At 35.4% G+C, this 26,103-nt stretch overlaps 1 protein-coding gene across 9 annotated transcripts in view; it reads right to left on the bottom strand.

Annotated features, from left to right (window-relative positions):
* Positions 1-26,103, bottom strand: part of L3mbtl4 (L3MBTL histone methyl-lysine binding protein 4) — a 520,509-nt gene that overhangs the window by 285,935 nt on the left and 208,471 nt on the right. For all 9 annotated transcript variants that reach the window (XM_047526991.1, XM_047526997.1, XM_047526990.1 and 6 more), the window contains one exon: positions 24,956-25,032. In XM_047526991.1, the coding sequence (XP_047382947.1) occupies positions 24,956-25,032 (77 nt within the window). The remainder of the gene's footprint in view (positions 1-24,955; positions 25,033-26,103) is intronic.

The raw sequence follows: 26,103 nt of genomic DNA, 5'->3' as shown, positions 1-26,103 counted from the left end.
CACCTCCCCCAAATATATGTGCTGTTCCTAACACCATCACTTGCCTTATATTTCTTCATAGTGCTTACCACTATGTCACATATTTTACTATTCATTTCTCTTACTCCAGAGAATAGGTTATAATAGGTGTTATAATAGGTGCCCTATTATAACAATTTGTCCACTTCAATGCAACTTCTCAGAATTATGTAAGTACATGGTGAATATTTGCTAAATGAATAAAATGTAATTCCTGGGAAGTCTGCATTTAATATTGTGGGGCCCAGTAAAGAGAGGTGAGATGAAAAGATACTGGTCTAATTCCACAATTCTGAAAGGAACTCTAACATAAACATGTTTGTCTACTGTTTGTATCAGAAGTACCACTAGAACAACATGATGTCAATGTATCAACACTGGCTAGAGGTCCACAGCAGCACTAAAGCCTGGATGATGCCAAGAGAAAGTCATCTCACTGGTGACACCTGTATTAGACAAATATGATATTCTTCAATCATTTGTTCCATATGCTAAAGGTCAACATAGGTGTGAGATTGGTTATAGACTCTTTGCCAGACCATTGCTTATTTTTTTTTCCAGGGTCCTAAGTAGAAATTCAACGTTGCCACTGAACATTCTTTCTGAAGAAATGTGATTGTCCCCGCCCCACTGGGAGCTTCAGTGAGAGCCCAGCCCCCTCCCCACAGGAACTTCAGGACTCAGCACCCACAGTACTGCTCCCCACCTACCAACGCATTGGGAAGCCTGTGCAGCCATCATGGCTTATCCCTAAAGATGAAGCCACCATCTTTAGATGGGGTAGTTCACATCCTGAGACACCTGCCAGGACTAGAAGATCACTGTCAGATGAGGTATTAGAAACTTACAGGGACACTATGAACCTATACGGGGGACACTGTAATGCCTCAGATCCACACTGCTAGAGGGGAAGATACAGGAACAACATGAAAAAACAAGGAAAGAAAGTGCCCCAAACAAACCAAGATGCTATATTAATCAAATTCAATGACAGCATGGTAGAAGAAATGTCAGAAAAGGAATTCAGAAAGTACATAATTAAAATGATCTGCAAAAAGGATGAAATAAGAGAGCAAATGAAGACAAGGAACGATCACTCCAATAAACAGTTAAAAGAGAAAATGCAGGAAGCAAAGATCATTTCAATAAAGAGATAGAGATTCTGAAAAAAAAAAAAACACACACACAAACAAATCCTTGAAATGAAGGAAACAACAAACCAAATTAAAAACTCAACAGAAAGCATCACCAATGGATGAGATCACTTGTAAGACAGAACCTCAGACAATGAAGACAAAATATTTAATTTGAAAATAAAGTTGACTAAACAGAGAAGACGGTAAGAAATCATGAACAGAACCTCCAGGAATTATAGATTAACATGAAAAGACCAAATTTAAGAATTATTGAGACTGAGGAAGGCACAGAGATAAAAACAAAGGAATGAAAAATCTATTCAATGAAATAAAATCAGAAAATTTACCAAACCTGAAGAATGAAATGTAAAATCAAATACAACAGGTTTACAGGACACCAAATGTACAAAATTACAACAGATCCACAAAGCACATTATAATGAAAATGTCCAACATACAATATAAACAGAATTTTAAAGGTTGTGAGAGAAAAGATCAGATTACATACAGGGGGAAACCAGTACAGATATCAGCAGATTTCTCAGCCCAGAACCCTAACATCTGGGAGGGATGCAACAACATATTTTAAGCTCTGACAGAACATGGATGCCAACCAAGAATCTTAAACCCAGCAAAACTAATCTTCAGATATGATGACAAAATAAAAACCTTCCATGATAAACAAAATCGAAAAGAATTTACAAATAGAAAGCCTGCATTACAGAACATTCTCAGCCAAATATTCCATGAGGGGGAAATGAAAAACAACAGTGTAAATCAGCAAAAGAAGGAACTACTCTAAAGGAAAAGCCAATCAAAGGAGAAACCAAGTCAAATTAAAAATGAAAAATAAGTCAAAATGACCAAGAATACAAATCAAATCTCTATAATAACACTGAATGTTAGTGCCCTAAACTCAATAATCAAAAGTCATAGACTGGCAGGTTACATTTAAAAAAAGACTCAACAATATGCTGCCTTCAAGAGAATCATCTCACAGAAAAAGACATCCACAGACTACAGGTAAAAGGATGGGAAAAAACATATTACACACATGGACCAGTAAAAAAGCAGGGGTTTCCATCCTTATATCAGATAAAGTGGACTTTGAGTCAAAGTTAGTCAGAAGGGATAAGGAAGAACATTTTATACTGTTTAAGGGAAGCATAAATCAACAAGACATAACAATCATAAATATTTATGCCCCAAACAATGGAGCATCAATGTATATCAAACAACCCTTCTCAATTTCAGGAATCAAGTAGACCACAACACAATAATACTAGGTGACTTTAACAAACCTCTCTCACCACTGGATAGATCTTCCAAACAAACTGAATGAGGAAATGATAGAACTCAATAATACAATGAATAATTTACACTGAATAGCTTAATAGACATACATAAAATATTCCATCCATCAATGAGCAAATACACTTTTTCCTCAGCAGCACGTGGATCCTTCTCTAAAACAGATCATATTAGTAAACACAAAAAAATAGAGATATTACCTTGTATTCAACCAGATCATAATGGAATGAAATTAGAAATCAATGATCAAATAAAAAACAGAAACTACTCCAATACCTGGTGACTAAATAATATACCATGGAATTATGCATGGAGAGCAGAAGGCATCAGAGAGGAGATAAAAAAAATTCTTAGAGTGTGATCTAGCAAATGTATAAATGCATTCTATTGTCATGTACAAGTAATTAGACCAAATAAAATTTTAAAAATATAAAAACTTCTTAGAGGTAAAGAAGAAGAACAGTAAAACATATCAAAATATCTGGACACTATAAAAGCAGTACTAATAGGAAAATTCATTGCATGGAGAGCATTCAATAAAAGAATAAAAAGTCAACAAATAAATGACCTAACCATACACCTCAAAGCCCTAGAAAAATAAGAACAGAACAACACAAAAAGTAGTAGAGACAGGAAATAATTAAAATCAGAGCTGAAATCAATGAACTTGAAACAAGAAACAATTCAAAAAATTGAAAAAAAAAGTGGGTTCTTTGAAAAAGTAAACAAAATTGATAATCCCTTAGCTACACTAATGAAGAGAAGAAGAGAGAAAACTCAAATTACTAAAATTCATGATGAAAAAGAAAATATCACTACAGACACCACTGAAATACAAAACATAATTAGAAGCTATTTCAAAAATCTATAGTCCAACAAAATAGAAAATCTTGAAGAAATCGACAAATTTCTAGAGACATATGATCCTCCCAAACTGAATCAGGAGGACATACACAATTTAAACAGATCAATTTCAAGCAAAGAAGTAGAAGAAGCCATCAAAAGCCTACCAACTAAGAAAAGCCCAGGACCAAATGGATTCTCAGCTGAGTTCTACAAGACCTTCAAAGAAGAACTTATACCAATACTCCTCAAAGTGTTCCAGGAAATAGAAAAGGAGGGAATCCTACCAAACTCATGCTATGAAGCTAATATGACCCTGATACCAAAACCAGACAAAGTCGCATCAAGGAAACAAAACTTCAGACCGATCTCTCTGATGAACATAGACACAAAAAATTCTTAACAAAATTCTGGCAAATTGCATACAAAAACATATTAAGAAAAGAGTGCACCATAATCAAGTAGGGTTCATTCCAGGGATGCAAGGTTGGTTCACCATCCAGAAATTAATAAATGTAATTCATCACACCAATAGACTTAAAATTAAGAATCATAAGATTATTTCAACAGATGCAGAGAAAGCATTTGACAAAATACAACACCCCTTCATGCTCAAAACACTTGAAAAAATAGGGATAGTAGGAACATACCTCAACATGGTAAAAGCTACTTATGCTAAGCCTATGGCCAACATGATTCTAAATGGAGAAAAATGGAAAGCATTCCCTTTAAAAACAAGAACATCCCTGGAACAAGACAGGGATGCCCTCTTTCACCACTTCTATTCAACACAGTCCTGGAAACTCTAGCTAGAGCAATTAGACAAACCAAAAAAATTACAGGGATATGAATAGGAAAAGAAGAACTCAAACTATCACTATTTGCTGATGACATGATTCTATATTTAGAGGATCCAAAAAACTCCACCACAAAACTACTAGAACTAATAAATGAATTACGCAACATAGTAAGATATAAAATCAACACTTCTAAATCTAATGCATTTCTATTTATAAGTGATGAACCCTCTGAAAGACAAATTAGGAAAACTACCCCATTCACAATAGCCTCAAAAAAATAAAATACTTGGGAATCAATCTAATAAGAGGTGAAAGACCTATACAATGAAAACTACAGAACACTAAAGAAAGAAACTGAAGAAAACCTTAGAAGATAGAAAGATTTCCCATGTTCTTGGATAGAAAGAATTAACATTGTCAAAATGGTCATACTGCCAAAATTGTTATACAGATTTAATGCAATTGCAATTAAAATCCCAATGACATTCTTCATAAAACTAAAAAAAGCACTTGGAAAATTCATTTGGAAAAATGAGAGAGAGAATAACCAAAGCAATCCTGGACAGGAAGAGTGAAACAGGAGATAACCACAATACCAAACCTTCAACTTTACTACAGAGCTATAGTAACAAAAACATCATGGTATTGGCACCAAAATAGGCAGGTAGACCAATGGAACAGAATAGAAGACACAGAGACAAACCCACATAAGTACAGTTGTCTCATACTAGACAAAGGTGCCAAAAATATGCAATGAAGAAAACATAGCCTCTTCAATAAATGGTGCTGGGAAAACTGGAAATACTTATGTAGCAAAATGAAATTAAACCTCTATCTCTCACCCTGCACAAAACTCAACTCAAAATGGATCAAGGACCAAGGAATTAGACCCGAGACCCTGCACCAAACAGAACAAAAAGTAGGCCTGAATCTTCCATTATGTTGGCTTAAGACCTGACTTCCTTAACAAGACTCCTACAGTGCAAAAAATCAAAGCAAGAATCAATAAATGGGAAGGATTCAAACCAAAATTTTTTTTCTCAGCAAAGGAACAATCAGTAATGTGAAAAGAGAGCCTACAGAGTGGGAGAAAATCTTTTCCACATGCACTTCAGATAGAATGCTAATCTCCAAAATCTATTAAGAACTTAAAATTTTTTACATCAAAAATACAAAGAACCCAATCAATAAATGGTTAAGGAACTGGACAGACACTTTGCAGCACAAGATATACAGTGATCAAAAAATATATGAAAAAATGTTCAACATCTCTAGTAATCAGAGAAATGCAAATTAAAATCACCCTAAGATTACATCACTCCAATTAGGATGTCTATTATCAAAGAATACAAGCAATAATAGGTGTTTTTTGCAAGGATGTGGGAAAAAAGGCACACTTATACATTGCTAGTGGGGTTGCAAATTGCTGCAGTCACTCTGAAAAGCAGAATGGAAATATTCCTTAGAAAATTTGGAATGAACCCACCATGTGACCCAGCTATCCCACTTCTTGACTTATACCCAAAAGACTTAAAATCATCATACTACAGTGATAAAACCACATCAATGTTTATAGCAGCTCAATTCACAATAGCTAGATTTTGGAACCAATCTAGATGTCCTTCAATAGATGAATGGATAAAGAAACTGTGGTATACATACACAATGGAATATTATTCAGCCATAAAGATGAACAAAATCATGGCACTTGCAGGTAAATGGATATAGTTGGAGAATATCATGCTACGTGAAATAAGCCAATCCCCAAATCCAAATGCCGAATGCTTTCTTTGATAAGTGGATGTTGATACATAATGGCAGGCAGAGGGGACAGGGTAAGGGAAAAATGTAAGAACGTTGGATTGTGTAGAGGGAGTTGAGGGGTAGGGAAAGGGCTGGGGGAAGGAAAGATAATGGAATGAAACAAACATCATTATCCTATGTACATGTATGGTTACACAAAGGGTGTGACTCTTCATTGTGTACAACCAGAAGAATGAAAAGTTGTACTCCTTTTGTGTACAATGATTCAAAAAAATTAAGTTAAATTAAATTAAATTAAATTTTTAAAATGTGATCATAAAAATATAGCACAAGACCTAAAGTCCCTGACCTTTGATCTGGGAGACTATTCCACAGAGAAACATTACAGACTTTGATACAATGGTGGCAAATTGAGGAACCAAAAATCATAGGTATATAAGGACAAAAATTTTTAAGTAATGGGTGACAATCCCATTTAATAATCAGCAATAAAAAGGAGTCTGAGGAGAAAGTTTAATTGGAACAGATAGGGTGTCAATCACAGACACACATGCTGGATAGGCTTAACAGAACACTTCATCTAACTCTTCCTTTTATTGATGAGGAAACTGAGACCTGGCATTTTAAGTGGCATATCCAAGGCAAGTCAGCTAGAAAAGAAGTCAAAGCTAGAGCCCAAGTCTTCAGACCCACAATTCATAGAAACAGAAGCTTCTAACGAGCCACTTTGAGGCTTACCACATGCTGCTGGGCCTCAATCCAAGAGAAAGCATCATCAGAGGAATTAGAATTATGTGTCTGGTACCAGGTAAACCCTAGCTGGTTACTGCCAACTTTGTACAGGCCTGGATTATCTAAGAAAGCTCCACAGGCACATATTTATCTCTCAGTTTCAGGTGGCACTCACGGCACTCACAAGGCAGAGCAGCAGGACTCTTATTGTACAGACTGAGGACATCACCTCTGATAGAAAGCTGCCACTCCCAGAGCAGCTTCTGCACAGCAGACGGGCTCTTTCTGACGATGACCACAGCACCCAATAGTCACTAATGATCCCATGTTAGACATGGGATTAGTACTAGACTAAGGAAACACATTTACGTGATGACATATGATACCACAATCACTGTGAAGTCTAATCTGGGCTCACCATATTTGGAAAGAAAACATATTAAAAGGGACTTCGTATTTATGGTACCTTGGACACCAGAAGTCCTGCCCTCATATTTAGCTCATCACAATAAAAATATCCTTCTGGCAAGAGAAATCAATTTAGATTCCCTAATATTTATAACAGGCACCAAATTTGTCACTTGATCCATCAATCACTTAAGGAGAACTCTTCGATATATGGTAAGGAATATCAGTGCTTTGGGCACTTGTCAGAGAGCTCATTTTGTAATTGTTTTGTGCAAAACATGGCTGAATTGAAGTATGTCCAAAACAAACTGTGTAAGGAAACTAAATCTCCTAATGGCTGCCATGAGCCAAAATAAACTTTTCCTCTTTTAAGTTTGTATGTCAAATACTTTAGTTACTTTAATGCCAAGCTGACTAACATATATACCAAATGAATTAAAAGGGATTTATGTTGCCATAAAACAGTTAAGACCAAAAAAAAAAAAAAAAGATGGACAAATATGTACCTAATACAATATTTAGAGCACAATGAAGAAAAGGACATAAGCTCAAGAGTATATGTTATATAAGTGTGTTCATATGCATGAATATGCAATTATATGAGAAATGATAAAATATGTACAGCATAGAATGTCAATGGTTCAAACTATTTTCTTCTTGGGCAGAAAGTTGACTGTAATTCTTGGACTCCTCTGTGGTTAGAGGAAGTTCTATGAATGAATGCTGGCCAACACATGTGGGTAAAAATGCAATAAGCCACTCCTGAGTTTCGTTCCTCAAGCCCTCCCATGCACATTCGTCAGTTCAGGTTAAATGGGAAGAATACCAAGGACCAGAGGAGTCCCCATCCCAGAATAATTGCATCTAACAGAACTAATTCTCATCAACTAAGATTTTACTGTAACAGGAGCAACAAATAAACGCCTAATGTGTTACATTTTTGGAGTGGTCTGGTATACTAGTTAGCTCATGCTAACTAATAAGGAGGGATTAGCATCAGCTGATAAATATTTCCCAGCTGGGAGCAACTAACCTGAGTGGAAGGAAAAACAGAAGGGTAACTAGAAAACTGCAGTTAAAAATAGTAAAAGCATAAGTTATTTAGACAAAAATCAATAAATAAAGACACCACCAATATGAGGGAAAAAAGCCACAATGAGAATAGGTAAAAAACAGATGAGCTATATCAACAAAAATTTCTGTGACTATAAAAAGGAAGCCAATGGTTGGGCGGAGGCAGGGAACTACCTTAATATTAAGATGGCTAAAACAAATTTTCTAAAGACAATGCCAATAAAAAGCAGCTAATTTATATTGTAGAATCTTGGAAAGTTTCAGGAATTGATGGCACCAGACACTTCTGAAGGCAGCAATAGAAACTGATGGACCCTACCAACAGTGTATAAGCCTTCCCATTTCTTCACATTCTGACCAACACTTGTTCTTTTGTTTGAGGTTATTTGGATGTTTAAGGGTGTTCTAATTGTTTTAAGAAAATAGTGTGAAGTAATATCTTAAAGTTTTGATTTGCTTTTCCATAATGATTTGTGAGGCTGAGCATCATCTCATGTGCTTATTGGTCATTTATATATCTTCTTTACAGAAATGTGTATACAAGTCTGTACTGGTTAATTTGAACTGTCAACTTGACTGGATTAAGAGTCCTCTGGGTGTGTCCCTGAGGCTGTGTCTAGGAATGAATGGAATGTGGGATAGTGAACTGAAGTGGAGACCCTCCCTAAGGGTAGGCAGCATCACCCAATAGGATGGAATAAAAGCTGGAAGAACAAGGAGGCAGATGCAGATGCAATCTTGGCTCTTCTTGAAAGGGTTCTTGATCACTGCTTCGATCCTCTTGAGGATATCGGACAGACTCTTTCTTCTTCACTCTTCCAAAGTGGACTCTGCCAGTGATTCTCCAGATAGCTTCCAGAAACCTTGGTCTCAGACTAGGGTAGCACTGTTGATTCTTCTTCTGGGGCTTCTGCATCTTGGACTGCACAGCTGCTGGTTCTTCCAGCTCTCCAGCCTGCAGACAGCCATTGTGGACTATCTAGCTTCTGGTCCTGTAAGTCAATCTAATAAATCCCCTTTTATAATCATACTTCCTGTTTCTGTTCCTCTAGAGAACCCTGACTAAAACAAAGTCCTTTCCACATTTTTACTGCTGCTGCTGTATTTATTTATTTTGGCAGTGCCTGGGATTGAACCCTAGTCCTCACACATTCTAGGGCCAGCACTCTATTCCAAGAGCCACACCCTCAAACATACCCCTTGCCCATTTTTCAATTGGGTTGTTTGGTTTTTTGGTGTTGCATTTAAAAGTATTCTCTACATATTCTCAATATTCATCCCTTATTGTTTTGCACATATTTCTTCCTATTTCTTAGGCTGCTTTCTAATTTTCATGAAGTCCAATTTTTAATTTTTTTTTGCTTTTGTTGCCTGTATCTTTGCTATCAGATTCAAGAAAGCATTGCTAAATTCAAAGTCACAAAGATTTGCTCAATGTTTTCCTTTAAGAGTTTTCTAAAACAAAAAAAAAGAGTTTTCTAATATTTTCACTCTTATGTTTAGATCTTTGATCTACTTTGAGGTAGGTTTTGTAGATGGGATGAGGTTACAACTTCATTCAGGACCATTTATTGAAAGACTGCTTTCCAGGTTGAATGGCTTGAGCACACTTTTTGAAAATCTTTAGACCATATATGCATAAATTGTTCTGGACCCTCTATTCTGTTCCCCATCTACATTTAAGCCAAGACCACCTTGTGTTGATTACTGTAACTGTGTAGTTGAGTTCTGAAATCAGGAAGACCTCCAACTTTATTCTTTTTCATGATTGTTTTGGTTATTCAGGTTCCCTAAGATTTCATTTAGGGTGGATTTTCTTTCTGCTAAGAATATCTTTGGCCTTTTGATAAGGATTGATTTGAATCTGTAGATCACGTGGAGGGGTACTGAAATTTTAACAATGTCAAGTCTAATCCATGAAAATGTTATGTCTTTCTACTAATCTGTGTCATCTTTAACTTTTTTTCAGCAATGCTTTCTAATTTTCAGTGTAAAAGTATTGGTTAATTCCTAAGTATTTTAGTTTTTAATGCTTTTGAAAATGGAAATGGTTTAATTTGTTTCATATTATTCATTATACAGAAATATAGTTGATTTTTGTGTGTTGGTTTTGTATCCTGTTACTTTGCTGAACTGTTTTATTAGTTGAACAAGTGTAACAGGTTTTGTTTCACTTTTAGGTGCGGAGGGGTAGTCTTTAGAGTTTTCTATATGTATGATCTTATCAATCTGCTAACATAATTTTTACTTCTCCCTTTCCAACTAGGAAATTATTTATTTTTCTCATCTAATTAGTTTGGCTAAAACAGTACTATTTTGAACAAAAGGGATAAAAACAGTCATATTTGCCTTGCTCCTGATCTTTAAGGAAAAGTCTTCAAACTTTCACCACTGAATATGATATTCCCTGTGAATGCTCATATATACCTTTCATTATGTTAAGGTAGTTTCTTTCTGTTCCTAACTTGTTCAGTGTTTTTATCATCAAAGGTTGTTGAATCTTGTCAAATTCTTTTTCTGTATGTATCAGTTGAAATTACATTTGTTTTTTTTTTTCCTTTACTCTGTTAATGTATCAAATTCATCAGTTTTCATATGCTGAGCCATCCTTACATTCCAGAAATAAATTCCATTTTTGATCATGTTCAATCCTCTTAATATGATGATGTTGAATTTGGCTTTCTAATACTTTGTTCTTAAGGAATATTCATCTGAGGTTTTCTCCTCTTGTCATATCTTTGGATAATTTTGGTATCGTAGTAATGCCAGTCTTGCAAAATAAATTAGGACATATTCCTTCCTCATAGGTATTTTGAAAAAATTTGAGAATTGGTGTTGGTTCTTAGAATATTTGGTAGAATTCACCAAGGAAACCATCGTGTTTTCTTTGTTATTTTTGGTTACTGACTCAATCTGTTCCTGAATTACTTTATTCAAAATATTTTAATAAAAGCAATGTGATTTATTGGGTATTCTATATACCAGGAGATGTGGACAGAATGTGAGTAAAATGGAGTCCTTACTAATACAATATTCATGGAAAACTGTGGCAATATTTAGAGAGATTTCATCTGTTTCATTTTTCTCACTTTCATGTTTTAATTTTCTAATGTTGTTGGAAGGAAAAAAGCTTCTGGAGGGCAACCTGAAAATATTAATCAAATTCTTTAAGTTTTTTCCATACTCCGTGATCCAATAATTCTACTTACTGGAACCACAGAGAAAAAACAAACCTATATAATTTATTTAAAAAGATGTCTTCCCATCATTGACTATAAGAACCAAAAATTTAATATATAATACAAAGAAAAAAAGCTGAATAAACTGGTATGCTCATAATTCAGATAATTATGTAGCCATTAATGGCCAGATTCTCAAAACTACTTAAAGAAAACAGACTATGTTCAAATTATATTTCCAGGCTTAAAAAACCGTTACAAAGGCAGCATGAACAACAAGATCACACAGTTTTAAATGTGATTACAATTTTAAATTACCCATATATACTAAAGTAAACAGTGGGGAAAATAACAGAATGGTAAGCTCTATCTAATGGCAGGATTAATATTTTTAATTTATTCATTATAATGTTGCATATTTTACAAAATTTCTATAGCTTTATTTAATAAAAATGTTTTGTGCTTTTTTGTCATTTTTTTAGTTGTTGAAAGGACCTTTATTTTATTTATTTCTATGTGGTGTTAAGGATCAAACCTAGTGCCTCACATGTGCTACGCTAGCACTTCACCACTGAGCCACAACCCCAGTCACTGTGCTTTTATTTTAAAGGAATTTGACTTATTAGAATTCCACAGCCTCACTACATTGGTGATGATGTATAAAGAGCCCATGGTAAAATAAACTAACTCATAAAGAATACAATTTAGCTGAGGCAGACTGAGCACTCTTTGCAGAGAAAAAGAACACTATCTTTCTACAGTGTTTCTATAAAATGTGTAGGGAATCAGTGTTTGCAAAATGCCTTAGGGATATGGTGATATGATTTTCAATCAAGGTAAAGAAAAAGAACAAGGATAATAATATTGTGCCATGCAGCAGGTGTCACCTAATGAGGTACCTACAGTGAAACTGCTTCAGGGACCAGTGGTAGTGAACACCTGTCTGATGCAAACACAATGCTGTGAGACAACACTGTATGTTGTACCACAGAAATTTGTCCTGCAGTTGACAAAACATGCAAGTTTAATTTGTCCCCACTTTGGGTGACTTTTTACTGAGACATTAATAGATACCTACTGTAGAACAAGATGATATTTACAAGAAAGGAGAGTCTTGCAGGTACAGGAACCAAATTTATTTCCCTGACCCCTCAATTCACAGGGACTTCCAGATTTCAAGAAACTCTGAATAAAGAGTTCATACTTGTCTTGTTATTTAGTCACTTACAAAACCAATTAAGTTGCAACCCCAGAGTGTCTAGGATATCCTAGCCCCATTCCCAAAATGTTGGTTAAGGCTTCACCTCTTATTTTCACATATCCCCAGTCTCCCTAATGGTCTCTCCACTCCTCCTTTCTAATCTGACCTACTACTGCCAACAAAATTCTCCTCAAACATAGTAATATCACAGCTTTGTCTATAAACTCTTTGTTATTATATTTAAGAACCTTCTATAAAATACCCTCAATCTATCTGCCATACTAACACCTTATTAACATTCTAACACTGAACTAAAACCTATTTGGGACTCCACAGTTTCAGAACCATAAGGTAACAAATTCATGTTCTAAGTCACTAAGTTTGTATTGATTTTTCAGAGAGTAGTACACCATCAAATAATTCCACAAATAATTTATCTTTCTCTTTGGGGTCAGGTGTTACCTCCTTGATTAATCACCTTGATATCCTTTGTAAGGGCTACTCATTAGTTTCACAGCACCCAGTACACTGTAAGTTTTGAGGTCAAGGAAGAGGGCTCGGTAGCCCACCAAGTAACAAATGATAGCACCCTGAATGAACAGGGGTCTGCAACACCACAAAACTATAAGGAAGCCAACTAATAAATATAGAAGGATTAATAATGGAATTAGAACATCTTCAGTTAGAAAAAAATCAACTAATAACTGGTTTGTCTAGTAAATATCAAGGAATGATAAAACTAGCAAGTTAAAGTTTGATGAGGAATGGAACATTTCCATAATCTTGAAGTAATGCCCCAGCAAACAGAGATTAATTCCAAGAATAAAAAGGATAATTTTACAGTGAAGAAAAGTGACCCTCACCACCTTAATCAAGTGATCCAAGTCATGATGAACAGGAAAGAGTCTAATTGCACACCACCTGACAGGATGCAATGAGAACACAGCATTGCTTCTGGGATCTTCTTTAGGAGACACATGACCCACTTCAAATCATGAGGAAACATCAGAAAAATCTAAATTGAGGGGCATGTTACAAAAGGCCTACAATCTTTGTAAGTGTCAAGTTATGAAAAACGAAAGACTAAAGAATGGTTGCATATTGAAGGATACAAAGGAGATATGACAAATGGAAGTAGCATGTGATCCTGGATGTTTTTCTGCCAGTTTACCTGTTTATGCTATAAAGGATATTATTGTGACAGTTAAAACTTTGATTTTGGGAACTTAATCTCTTTTAGTTTGACAGGGAGAAGGAACTTTGCTATTCTTACCACTCTTCTAAATGCTTAAAATGTTTCAAATTTTAAATAAAGCAAAAACCTACAGGCCATTCACAATCAGGATGAGCCCAGTGCTCTTTGTCACTTTTTCCCTATGATCCTCCTCCACACCATCCACTCCCTGTAGCCCCTGTGTTATTTCTGGTGCTGTAATTCTAACTAGGCAGGGACTTTGGACCATATGGCTTCTGTGTGTACTCTTCCTTCTGCCTAATATTCCCTCTTGCCACATTTCTCTGTTAAAATTTTACTCATCTCTCAAAGATGAATTTAAACACTACTTGCACTGTGAAGCTAGCTCTCACTCTGTTCCTTGAACTCCCCTGGAAGTTTTCCTTCCACTATACTCAAGAAGCCCCTGCAGTCTGGTGAAAAAGAAAGGGCAATGGAATTTTTGAAGACAGTTAACAGGGCTGCTACTAGATCTCCAATGTACCCCAGGAGGGCCTGGCCAGTTACCCAATCTCTCCAGCTATGAAACTAATTGATAAAAATGTCTCAAAGTTGCCTTTAAAACAAATCAGTGTGTGAAGTAAATCTGACATACTGGCCAAGTGTTGGTGAGGATGCAAAAGAACAGGAAATCTCACGATGCACTGCTGCTGAGATCATAAAATGGTACAGGCTCTGTGGAAAAGTTTGGCATCTCAAAAAACTGGATGTAGAATTGCCACAAAACCCAGCAATTGCAGTCATAGGTACATACCCAAGAGAAATAAAGACACATGTTCATACATATAAACAAATGGTCACAGTAGCATTATTCAAAATAGTTCAATAGCAGAAACAAGCTGAATGCCCATTAACTGACAAATAAGCAAATTTGTGGTTTATCCATTCAGTGAAATATTACTTGGAAATAAAACAAATGATGTACTAATAATACAAGCTACATTATGGATGAACATAAAAATAATTATGCTAAGTGAGAGAAGCCAGATACGAAAAGCCATGTGATAAGATTCTTAATTTTATGAAATGTCTAAAATAGGCAAATGTTCAAAGTCAAAGTAAATAATGTTTCCAAGGGCTTGGACTTATGGAAAGCAGTGTGGAGATTCCTTAGAAAACTTGGAATGCAACCACCATTTGACCCAGCTATCCCACTCCTTGACCTATATACCCAAAGGACTTAAAATCAGCATCCTACAGAGATTATATACCCAAAGGACTTAAAATCAGCATCCTACAGAGATACAGCCACATCAATGTTCATAGCTGCTCAATTCACAATAGCCAGATTGTAGAACCAACCTAGATGTCCTTCAATTGATGAATGGATAAAGAAACAGTGATATATATATATATATATATAAAATATATATACAATGTAATACTATATGTATGTGTATATATATATATATATATATATATATATACACAATGGAATATTACTCAGCCATAAAGAGTAAAATTATGGCATTTGCAGGCAAATGGATGAAATTGAAGAATATCATGCTAAGTGAGATAAGGCAATCTCAAAAAACCAAAGGATGAATGATCTCGCTGATAAGCGGATGGTGAGACATAATGGGGGGTGAGGGGGGGCAAGAATGGAGGAAGGAGGGACTGTATAGAGGGAAAAGAGGGATGGGAGGGGTGGGGGGGAGGAAAAAAATAACAGAATGAATCAAAAACTATTACCCTAGGTAAATGTATGCTTACACAAATGGTATGTCTCTACTTCATGTAGAAACAGAGAAACAAGATGTATCCCATTTGTTTACAATAAAAATAAATCAAAAAATGAGTGACACCCCCCTCCATCTCCATCTCTCTGTCCCTCTCCTCTCACTGAAGGAAGTTATTTTATCTAGAATCTATAAAAATCTGTCTATACACTAGGGGCAACTGTACAGATCAGCACATGCTGTTCTACTTTCAAGTGTTTTAACCACTCTCAGAAGTGCAATTATACGAAGAATACAAATAATCCAATCAACAAATGGTCTAAGGAAATGAACAGACACTTCACAGAAGAAGATGTACAAGTAATCAACAGATATATGAAGAAATGTTCAACATCCCTAGTAATAAGGGAAATGCAAATCAAAACTACCCTAAGATTTCATCTCATCCCAATTAGAATGGCGATTATCAAGAATACAAGCAACAATAGGTGTTGGCGAGGATGTGGTGAAAAAGGAACACTCATACATTGCTGGTGGGGTTGCAAATTAGTGCAGCCACTCTGGAAAGCAGTGTGGAGATTCCTCAGAAAGCTTGGAATGGAAACACCATTTGACCGAGCTATCCCACTCCTTGGGATAGCTTTGGGTATAGACCCAAAGGACTTAAAATCAGCATACTACAGAGATACAGCCACATCAATGTTCATTGCTGCTCAATTCACCATAGCCAGATTGTGGAACCAACCTAGATGCCCTTCAGTTGATGAATGGATAAAGAAACTGTGGCATATTTATACAATGGAATAATACTCCGCAATGAAGAATGATAAAATTATGGCATTTGTAGGCAAGTGGACGAAATTGGAGGATATCATGCTAAGTGAGATAAGCCAATCTCAAAAAACTAAAGGACGAATGATCTCACTGATAAGCGGATGAGGACATATAATGGGGGGTGGGAGGGGTTAGCATTAGGTTTAGGGTTAGATTTAGGGTTAGGGATAAGGAGAGCGGTAAGAATGAAGGAAAGAAGGACTGTATAGAGGGAAAAGAGGGGTGGGAGGGGTGGGGGGAAGGGAAAAAAAAATAAACATCATTGCCCTATGTAAAAAAAAAAAAAAAAAAAAAGAAGTGCAATTAATTATACACACACACACACAGACAAATATAGTAAACACATTTTTCTCACAACAATGTAATTGAAACCATAAAATATTTAATGTAAAAATCCATAGACACAAATAATATTCAAAATACAAATTCATTTTAAGTAAAATAACTTCAGCCAGCAAATACATAAACACACACACAACCGCACACAAACACATACAATATGGAGGCTGGGGCAGAGCGCAAAAGAGAGCCTAATGCAAAAATCCACAGTTTGGGGGCAATGACACAATGCCACAAAAGGAAAATTCCACAGCCAATCTCATTACTGATTGCACCAAAAATGCAGGCACACTAAACTTACTGTGTAAAATCACCTAAAGGCCATGTGTACAAGGTATACAAGAAACAAACAAATATTGTATTCAGATTTGGGTTCCATCCCCAAAATGTCTCATGTATATGCAAATATTCCAAAACTCTGAAAAATTCCTAATCTAAAACACTTCAGGTCCCAACCACATCAGAAAAAGGATACTCAACCTGGGTGTATGTGTTTGTCTGCATAGGCATGCATACACATGTGCTATACACAAACACACACACACATACACAGAGACACAATCAAGCAGTCCTAGCTTCAGCCTTGTCTTATGGGAGAGAATATCTGAAGTTGATATCGGTTCTCCTTTTAAAATTTAATATATAAACTCCTAGTGTGAGCTCCATAAAAATACAGACCTCTGTCGCCCTGCCTTGGGACCCCATCTATTCTCCATGGCTTCAAACTCTTCCTATCTTATGCAGTTAGTAGGGGCTTAAACATCTTTGGTGCAGTCAGGTTCCTAAACTTTAGTTTTTGTCTTCAACAAATTTTTGGTCATAGTACTTTTGTATATAATTTCATTATACTCCACTATCTTGATCATATCTTGATTAAACAATCTACTTGAATTTCCATTTTATATATCATCATAGCAAATAAGATGGCTCAGTGAAGACCACCTTGAAGGGTCAACCCTGCACAATATCATGCAAGCCCTTTGTGACAGTACTGAGACTTTCTTAAATATAAGTAATCATGCATACTGTGGATGAATATGTTAAACACTAAACTTTTATACTTATTTCTCCTCCTACTTTTCCTTAGCCTGCAAAAAAGTCTTATGCGCTCTAGGAATAAATAAATATCTTTATCATCACCATAATCATCATCATCATTTTGGTATTTTAGATTGAACACAGGGGTGCTTAACCACTGGGCCACATTCCCAACCTTTTGATTTAAATTTTGAGACAGGGTCTTGCTAAGTTGCTCAGGGCCTCCCAAAGTTGCTGAGGTTAGTCTCAAACTTGCAATCCTCCTACCTCAGTCTGCCAAGTAGCTGGGATTACAGGCATGTGCCACTGTCCCCAACCACACAAAAAACATTTAAAAGAATGGATGAGATTATGACTATACACACAAAAAGCTCAAAAACACTAACAAAACAATTGCAGTAACACATGTACACATACTCATAAACAAACATACACACATGTAGGATTTATTCCAGGAATACAAGATTAGTTCAGCATTTGAGAATCAATTAATTACACCAAATTAATATAATAAGGACCCCTTTTAAATTAAATGCTTAACAAACGAGGAATACTAAGGAACTTCCTCAGTCTGATAAAGAACATCAATAAAAACCCACTGCAAATATCAAACTTAATGATGAAAGATTGAAAAGTTTTTCCCCCAAACTAGGAACAATTAAAAATAAGATGTTTCACATTACCACTACTGTTCAATTGCATATTGGAAGGTCTGAACAAGGAGTGAGCCAAGAAATAAAAGACATACAGCATAAAAAGGAATAAGTAAAAGTATCTCTATTTGCAGATAACATTTTTGTATATAGGAAGTCCTAAAGAATACCCCCACCCCAGAAAAGATACTAGATCTAATAAATGCATTCAGCAAAGTTACATGATATTTAAGATCAATACTTAGAAAATGAATCTCTATAAATAGGAAATAATTGAAAGATAAAACTAAGAAAACAATTCCATTTATAATAGCATAAAAAGAATAGACCAACCAATATGACAAGAAAACTATTAGCCAATATTTCTATTGAATGTCCACACAGAAATCCTCAACAAAAAACTAACAAATTGATTCAAACAGCACATTAAGAGAATTGTACGCCATGACCAAGTAAATATTTTCCATCATTAAAAGTATTCAACGTAAGAAAATTCATCCACTTAATAATTAAATTTATGGACAAAAGGCAGGAAATAACATAATCTTCTCCACAGATGTAAATAAAACCCTGGAAAAAAATTCAACACCATTTCATGATAAAAAGACTCTAGAAGCTAGGAATAAAAGAAAACTTCCTTTACGAAATATAAGAACTTATTAAAACCTACAGCTAACATCATATTCAAAGGTAGGAGACTGAAATCCTTCTCCCCAAGATTAGGAAAAAACAAATGAAGTCCACTTTTGCCGATGTTGTTCAACTTTATACTGGAAGATCTAGATAGAGCAATTAGGCAAGGAAAAAATAAATGATAGGCATCCACACAGGAAATGAAGAAGTAAAACTCTCTTTTGGCAAATGCAATGATACTACATGTGAAAATCTCAGAGTCTATGTGCAAAGAAAACCACTAGAGAACTAATTAAGTTAATTCAGTAAATATGCAGGGTAAAAGAACAACACACAAAATCAGATGTAATTCTCTATACCAAAAGTAAATTAAGAAAACAATTCCATTTATAATAGTATCTAGGAATAAATTTAATCAAACAGGTAAAAGACATAAATTGAAAATAAGAAACATCACAGCAAGAAATTAAAGAAGACATCCTGTGTTTATATACTGGAAAACAATATTGTTAAGATGGCAATATTCCCCAAAGCAATCTACAGATTCAGCACAACATTTATCAAGACTCCAATTATCATTTCTTCAGAAATGAAAAGTCAGTCCACAAATTATTATCAGACTTCAAAAGGACACAAATAGACAAAACAGTCTTGAAAAAGAACAAAGTTAGAGAACTCACACTTTCTGGTTTCTAAATTTACTACAGAACTACAATAATCAATATAGAGTGGTAATAGCATATTAAAGGCAAAAAGACCAAAGAAAACAGAAACAGAGTCCAGCAATAGACCTAAATAAATAAAATACTTGGGAATCAACCTAACAAAAGAGGTGAAAGACCTCTATATTGAAAACTACAAAACCCTAAATAAATTAGAAGATGGAAAGATCTCCCATGTTGTTCAATAGGCAGAATTAATATTGTCAAAATGGGTATACTACCAAAACCATTTTACAAATTTAATGTAATTTCTGTTAAAAATCCCAATGAAATTCTTCATAGAACTAAAAAAAGCAATCAAAAAATTTATTTGGAAAAATGAGAGCTAGAATAGCCAAAGCAATCCTTAGCTAGGAAGAAACAGGAGGCATCACAATATCATACCTTAAACTATATTATATAGCAATAGTAACACAAACAGCAGAGTACTGGCACCAAAATGGACATTTAGACCAATGGCACAGAATAGAAGAAACAGAGACAAATCCACGTAAATATGATTATCGAAAAACATACGCTGGAGAAAAGATGACTATTCAACAAATGGTGCTGGGAAAACTGGAAATCCATGTGTAGCAAAATGAAATTAAACCTCTATCTCTCACCCTGCACAAAAATCAACTCAAAGTGGATCAAGACTTAGGCATCAGAACAGAGACTCTGTGCCTAATAGAAGAAAAAGTAGGACCAAATCTCTACCATGAGGGCTTAGGAACTGACTTCCTTAACCAGACTCCTAAACTCCAAGAAGTAAAATCAAAATAAATAATTTTGATGCTATCAAAATAAAAACCTCCTTCTCAGCAAAGTAAACAATAATATGAAGAGAGAGCCCACAGAATGGGAAAAAATCTTTATCACACACACCTTGAATAGAGCATTAATCTCCAGTATATATGAAAAACTCAAAAAACTTAACACAAAAAAAAAAAACAAATAACCCAATCAATAAATGGGCTAAAGAACTGAGCAGACACTTCATAGAAGAAGAAATACTATTAGTCAACAAAGATATGAAAAAATGTTCATCATCTCTACTGATTAGAGAAACACAAATCAAAACTGCTCTAACATTTCATCTCACTCCAGTCAGAATAGCAATTAGCAAGAATACAAGTAACAATAAGTGTTGTTGATGATGTGGGGAAAAAGATACACTCATACACTGCTGGTGGGACAGCAAATTGGTGCAACCACTATGGAAAGAAGTGTGGAGATTCCTCAGAAAACTTGGAATGGAACCACCATTGACCTAGTTATCCCACTCCTCAGCATATACCCAAAGGACTTAAAATCAATATACTACAGTGATGCAGCCACATTACTGTTTTACAGCAGCACAAATCACAACAGCTAAACACTGGAACCAACCTAGATGCCCTTCAAGGGATGAATGGACAAAGAAAATGTGGTATAGATACACAATGGAATATTACTCAGCCTTAAAGAAAAATGAAATTATGGCATTTACAGGTAAATGGATGGAGCTAGATAATATCTTGATAAGTGAAATAAACCAAGCCAAAAAAACTAAAAGATGAATGTTTTCTCTGATAAGTGGATGCTAATCCATGGAGGGAAGGGGAAGGAAGGAACTGTGGATTGTGCAGAGGGGAGTGAGGGGAGGGAAGGGGATGTGATGATGATGGGAAGGACAGTGGAATGAGATGGACATTACCCTATATACATGTAAGATTACACTACAGGTGTGACTCTCCAGCATGTTCAGTCACAAGAAGAAGTTGTGTTCCATTTGTGTACAATGTGTCAAAATGCATTCTATTGTCACGTATTACAAATAAAAAAAAAAATCTATGGAAAGTTTATTTTCAGAAATGGTGCCAAAATCATTAAATGGGAAAAAATAGTCTCTTTAACAAATGTTACTGGTAAAACTGGGTAACCAGATAAAAAAGAATTAAGTTGAATCCCTACCTTATTTTATATATAAAAATTCAATAAAAATGGAGCAATCGCTTAAATTTAAGAGCAAAATCTACAAATTCCATAACAAAAAAACACAGGTAAATTCTTGTGACCTCAAATTTGGCAACTAATTCTTATATTTAACACAAAAATACAAAAGAAGCAAAAGAAAAAATAGATAAGCTAGAATGCACCAATTAACAACTATTCCGTATCAGAGTGCCATGGCTGGGTGTGCTAAGTCTCCCCCTAAGGGTCACTGTTATCAAAAGCATGGTTCCCAGGGTTGTGCTGTTGTTAAAATGGTTAACTTAGCTATATGAATTTCACCTCAATCTAAAAAAGAATAAAATACTTAGTAATAAATATAATAAAGAAAGTGAAAGATGTGTAGACTGCACACTACAAATATCAGAAGAAAATTAAAGAAGGTCTAAACAGATGAAAACCCATCCCATTGTGAAAATGACAACATTCCCCAAATTGATCTACAAATTTGGTGCAATCTCTTATCAAAATCCCAGCTGGCTTTACAGAAGAAATTGAAAAGTTAATTCTTTAAAGTGCATATGGAAATGTAAGAGACCCAGAAGAGTCAAAAATAATCTTGAAAAACAACTGTGGTGCTGGAGGACTCTTACTTTCCAATTTTGAAATCTATACAAAGCTATGGTAATCAAGGTAGGGTGTTAGAGATGTAAGAACAGACATATAGACCAACAGAATAAAACTGAAGAGTTCAGAAATAAACTCATACTCCTATGATCAAGTGACTTTCAATAAGGATACTAATGGGAAAAAGTAATCTTTGGTGACCTTGGAATAGGTCCCTCAGAGACATCCCAATCCTAATTACAGCAGGATGCTGAACACCTAATTCTTAATGAGCACCACAGAATGTTTCTGGACTGACACAGCACCAAGACATAAAGGTGATGGGCTTGAACGCTGAACCCCTCCAGGAATCTACTGAGAACAAGATGGAACAAAGATAGCCTCTTCAACAAAAGGTGCTGGGCAAACTGGAAATCCATATGCAGCAGAATGAAACTAAACCCCTATCTCTCACCCTGCACAAAAATCAACTCACAATGAATCAAGGACCTTGAAATCAGACCAGAGACCTTCATCTTACAGAAGAAAAAGTAGGTCCAAATCTTCAACATGTTGGCAAAGGATCAGACTTCCTTAACAGGACTCCCACAGCACAAGAAATAAAATCAATAACTGGGATAGATTCAAACTAAAAAGCTTTCTCTCGCAAAGGAAACTATCAGCAAAGTGAAGAGAGAGCCTACAGAGTGGGAGAAAATCTTTGCCACTCATACTTCAGATAAAGCACTAATTTCCAGAATCTATAAAGAACTCAAAAAACTCTACACCAAGAATACAAATAACCCAATCAACAATGGGCTAAGGAAATGAACAGACACTTCACAGAAGAAGATCTACAAGCAATCAACAGATATATGAAAAAATGTTCAACATCTTTAGTAATAAGATAAATGCAAATCAAAACTACCCTAAGATTCTATCTCATCCCAATTAGAATGGTGATTATCAAGAATACAAACAACAATAGATGTTGGTGAGGATGTTGGGAAAAGGGTACACTCATACATTGCTGGTGGGGCTGCAAATTAGTGCAGCCACTCTGGAAAGCAGTGTGGAGATTCCTTAGAAAACTTGGAATGGAACCACCATTTGACCCAGCTATCCCACTCTTTGGCCTATACCCAAAGGACTTAAAATCAGCATCCTACAGAGATGCAGCCACATCAATGTTCATAGCTGCTCAATTCACCATAGCCAGATTGTGGAACCAACCTAGATGTCCTTCAGTTGATGAATGGATAAAGAAACTGTGGTATATATATATATATATATATATATACAATGGAATATTACTCAGCCATAAAGAAGAATAAAATTATGGCATTTGCAGGCAAATGGATGAAACTGGAGAATATCATGCTAAGTGAGATAAGGTAATCTCAAAACACCAAAGGATGAATGATCTCACTGATAAGCGGGTGATGACACATAATGAGGGTGGGAGGGGGCAAGAATGGAGGAAGGAGGGACTGTATAGAGGGAAAAGAGGGGTGGGGGGGAATAACAGAATGAATCAAACACCATTACCCTATGTAAATGTATGCTTACACAAATGGTATGCCTTTACTCCATGTACAGAGAAACAACATGTATCCCATTTGTTTACAATAAAAATAAATTTGAAAAATAAAAGATGGAACTGATCTCACTAGAGGAAGACGAAAAGAGAGCAGTTTCCATCTTCAGACACGCCAACTGACAGACATCTTACCTCAGCTTCAGGATGAAGTGACAGATATCACACCTCATCTTAAAGAATGTTAGTGAGCTTTAGACCTTTTTACAGAAATATAGGAAAAAAGGGCTCTAAATCTGTATGTCAAAATAAGAATTTAAGATGTTACATGTTTCATAAACCTTTCTAGACCAAATTAGTATTTATGAATAGTTGAAAATTTTTGTTTTGCTTTGTTTGACTCATTTTTTTGTTGTTAATTATTTAATTTCTGGTCACCAAATCCAAGAATTTAGTGGAATCTTAATATTTTTCTATACTTAAGGGAAATAAGATTAATAGCAAAACTCCAGAATCATTCAAATTAAAAAATAAACAGTTGTTCCACTCTAGATGGTATCCCTAGCTCTACATTTTTTCCTGTATATCATGTACTGAAAGAAAACATTTCTCCTTCGTCACTTGTTTTTAAGATGCTAAGTTTACATAGCCACTATGGCTAAATTTTTTGGAGGGAAGGAAGGTGCTGGGGATCAAATTCAGGGCTTACTGGCATACTAAGCATGGGCTCCACTGCTGAGCTACATCCCTGACCTTCATTCATTTTTAAAAGTAAAATAAAAAAAACTTGATAAAGAAAAATCTCTAAAATTTCTGTAATGAAGAAAAATGGCTATTAAGAGTCTTTATTTAAATGCTTAAGTTTTTCTGTTAAAAGATGTCTAGCAAGTGTGAATACTCATTAAGTTAATTCTCACATCTCAGATTTCTGCATTTCTACATTTAATGCCAAAGTTAAGGGTACTTAACAATCTTATGTCTCAAAAATTAATTGTTTTAAGATAAATTATGTACCTATAAATAGTCAGTTTTAAATGCTAGTCCTCAGCAGTGGTACTCATGGACTGAGATAAAAACTCTGTACAAATTTTTAATGGCTGCCTAATACATCTTTACAAACACAGTCCATTTTCGCTATGGGGAAGGATACACACAGTTCAGACACTTGGTGGTTAAAAAAATCTTGCTCGGCATTTTTATCGTATACTTTGTATTGAAATGTGGTTTACATACACAAAAAATAAAAATGTGGACAGCCACCCATACAGAGATGACTTCAAAGAAAACCCAGTCTGCTCACCTTGGGGTGCTATCAAAGTTCTTCCATTCTCCTGACACCAACCAACTGGCTGGACATAAGGACTATTAACATCACACCTGCAAAAACAGGATCCTGTGTTAGGTCCCATATTACTCAATGCCAGAGAAAGAATCAAAGAGTAATCGCCATTCTGGATATCAAGAGATATCGGAAAACAGTACTTAATAGTTTAAGGGAAAGAGAAGTAATTTTTAGTACCATATTTGTAGGCTTAGTGACCAAACTTTTCTTTTGCATAACCTTCTTGAAAGTTCATAGCATAAAATAAAGGGGGACAAGGACCAGAAGTGCTAGTGATATCCTCAAAGAGCAAACACTTTCTATACTTCTCCTACCAGTTCTTACTTACAGTAATGGAAAATATTAATAGGACAGTCTAAATTATAGTAGGACAATCCAGATTCCAGATAACTATATTTTTCCTCCTACTCCTTTCAAAGAGCCCAGAATATTCCACCAAAGACACATACAACAATTACTCTATGCTTTGCTTCTTGGTTAGAAAGGAAATGCAGGACACCCCTCATGCAAATTAAGAACCACGGCCCCTGGCAGAACTTGTCCATTACTCAGAACACACTATGAGGAAATGCTACAAAAGTATTTTCACGGTGTCCTCCTCTGTAGTTCAGGTTTTTATCCAGAAAACCCCTTTAACTTGTGCAATGTTAGTTTAATGGCTTCCCAGTACACATTTTCTCTGTTCCCCACAGGCTTTCAAATAATCCACTCTTGTGCTCCCTGAATCTTTCTTTTGAAAATGTGACAGGATGAGTGCAACATCTTTCAGACTGAAAAAAGAAAGAAAGAAAGAAAGAAAGAAAGAAAGAAAGAAAGAAAGAAGAAAGAAAGAAAAGAAAGCAAAACACTGCAAGTTCTTAAATTCCTCTTCACAAAACTGTTTCTCTTACAAACTAGACAAACATACAGCGAAGTTCCCTGACCTGTTCATATTAGTTTAGGTGAGGCCTCACTAGATAACATCTTATAAGATGTGGATAAAGTTTCTTGAGTTCCTTATTTCAACAATTCACATCAGAGAAGGCGGTGAAAAATCAACCACCGAATTTCCTGATGTTCATTACTATGAGAACAGCAAGAACAGTGATGGGACTAGAATAAAAATA

Source organism: Sciurus carolinensis, chromosome 15 (assembly GCF_902686445.1).
Source record: "Sciurus carolinensis chromosome 15, mSciCar1.2, whole genome shotgun sequence".
NCBI classification, from domain to species: Eukaryota; Metazoa; Chordata; class Mammalia; order Rodentia; family Sciuridae; genus Sciurus; species Sciurus carolinensis.
The sequence above is the reverse complement of the archived record's forward strand: the minus strand, read 5'-3'. Positions and strand labels throughout refer to the sequence as shown.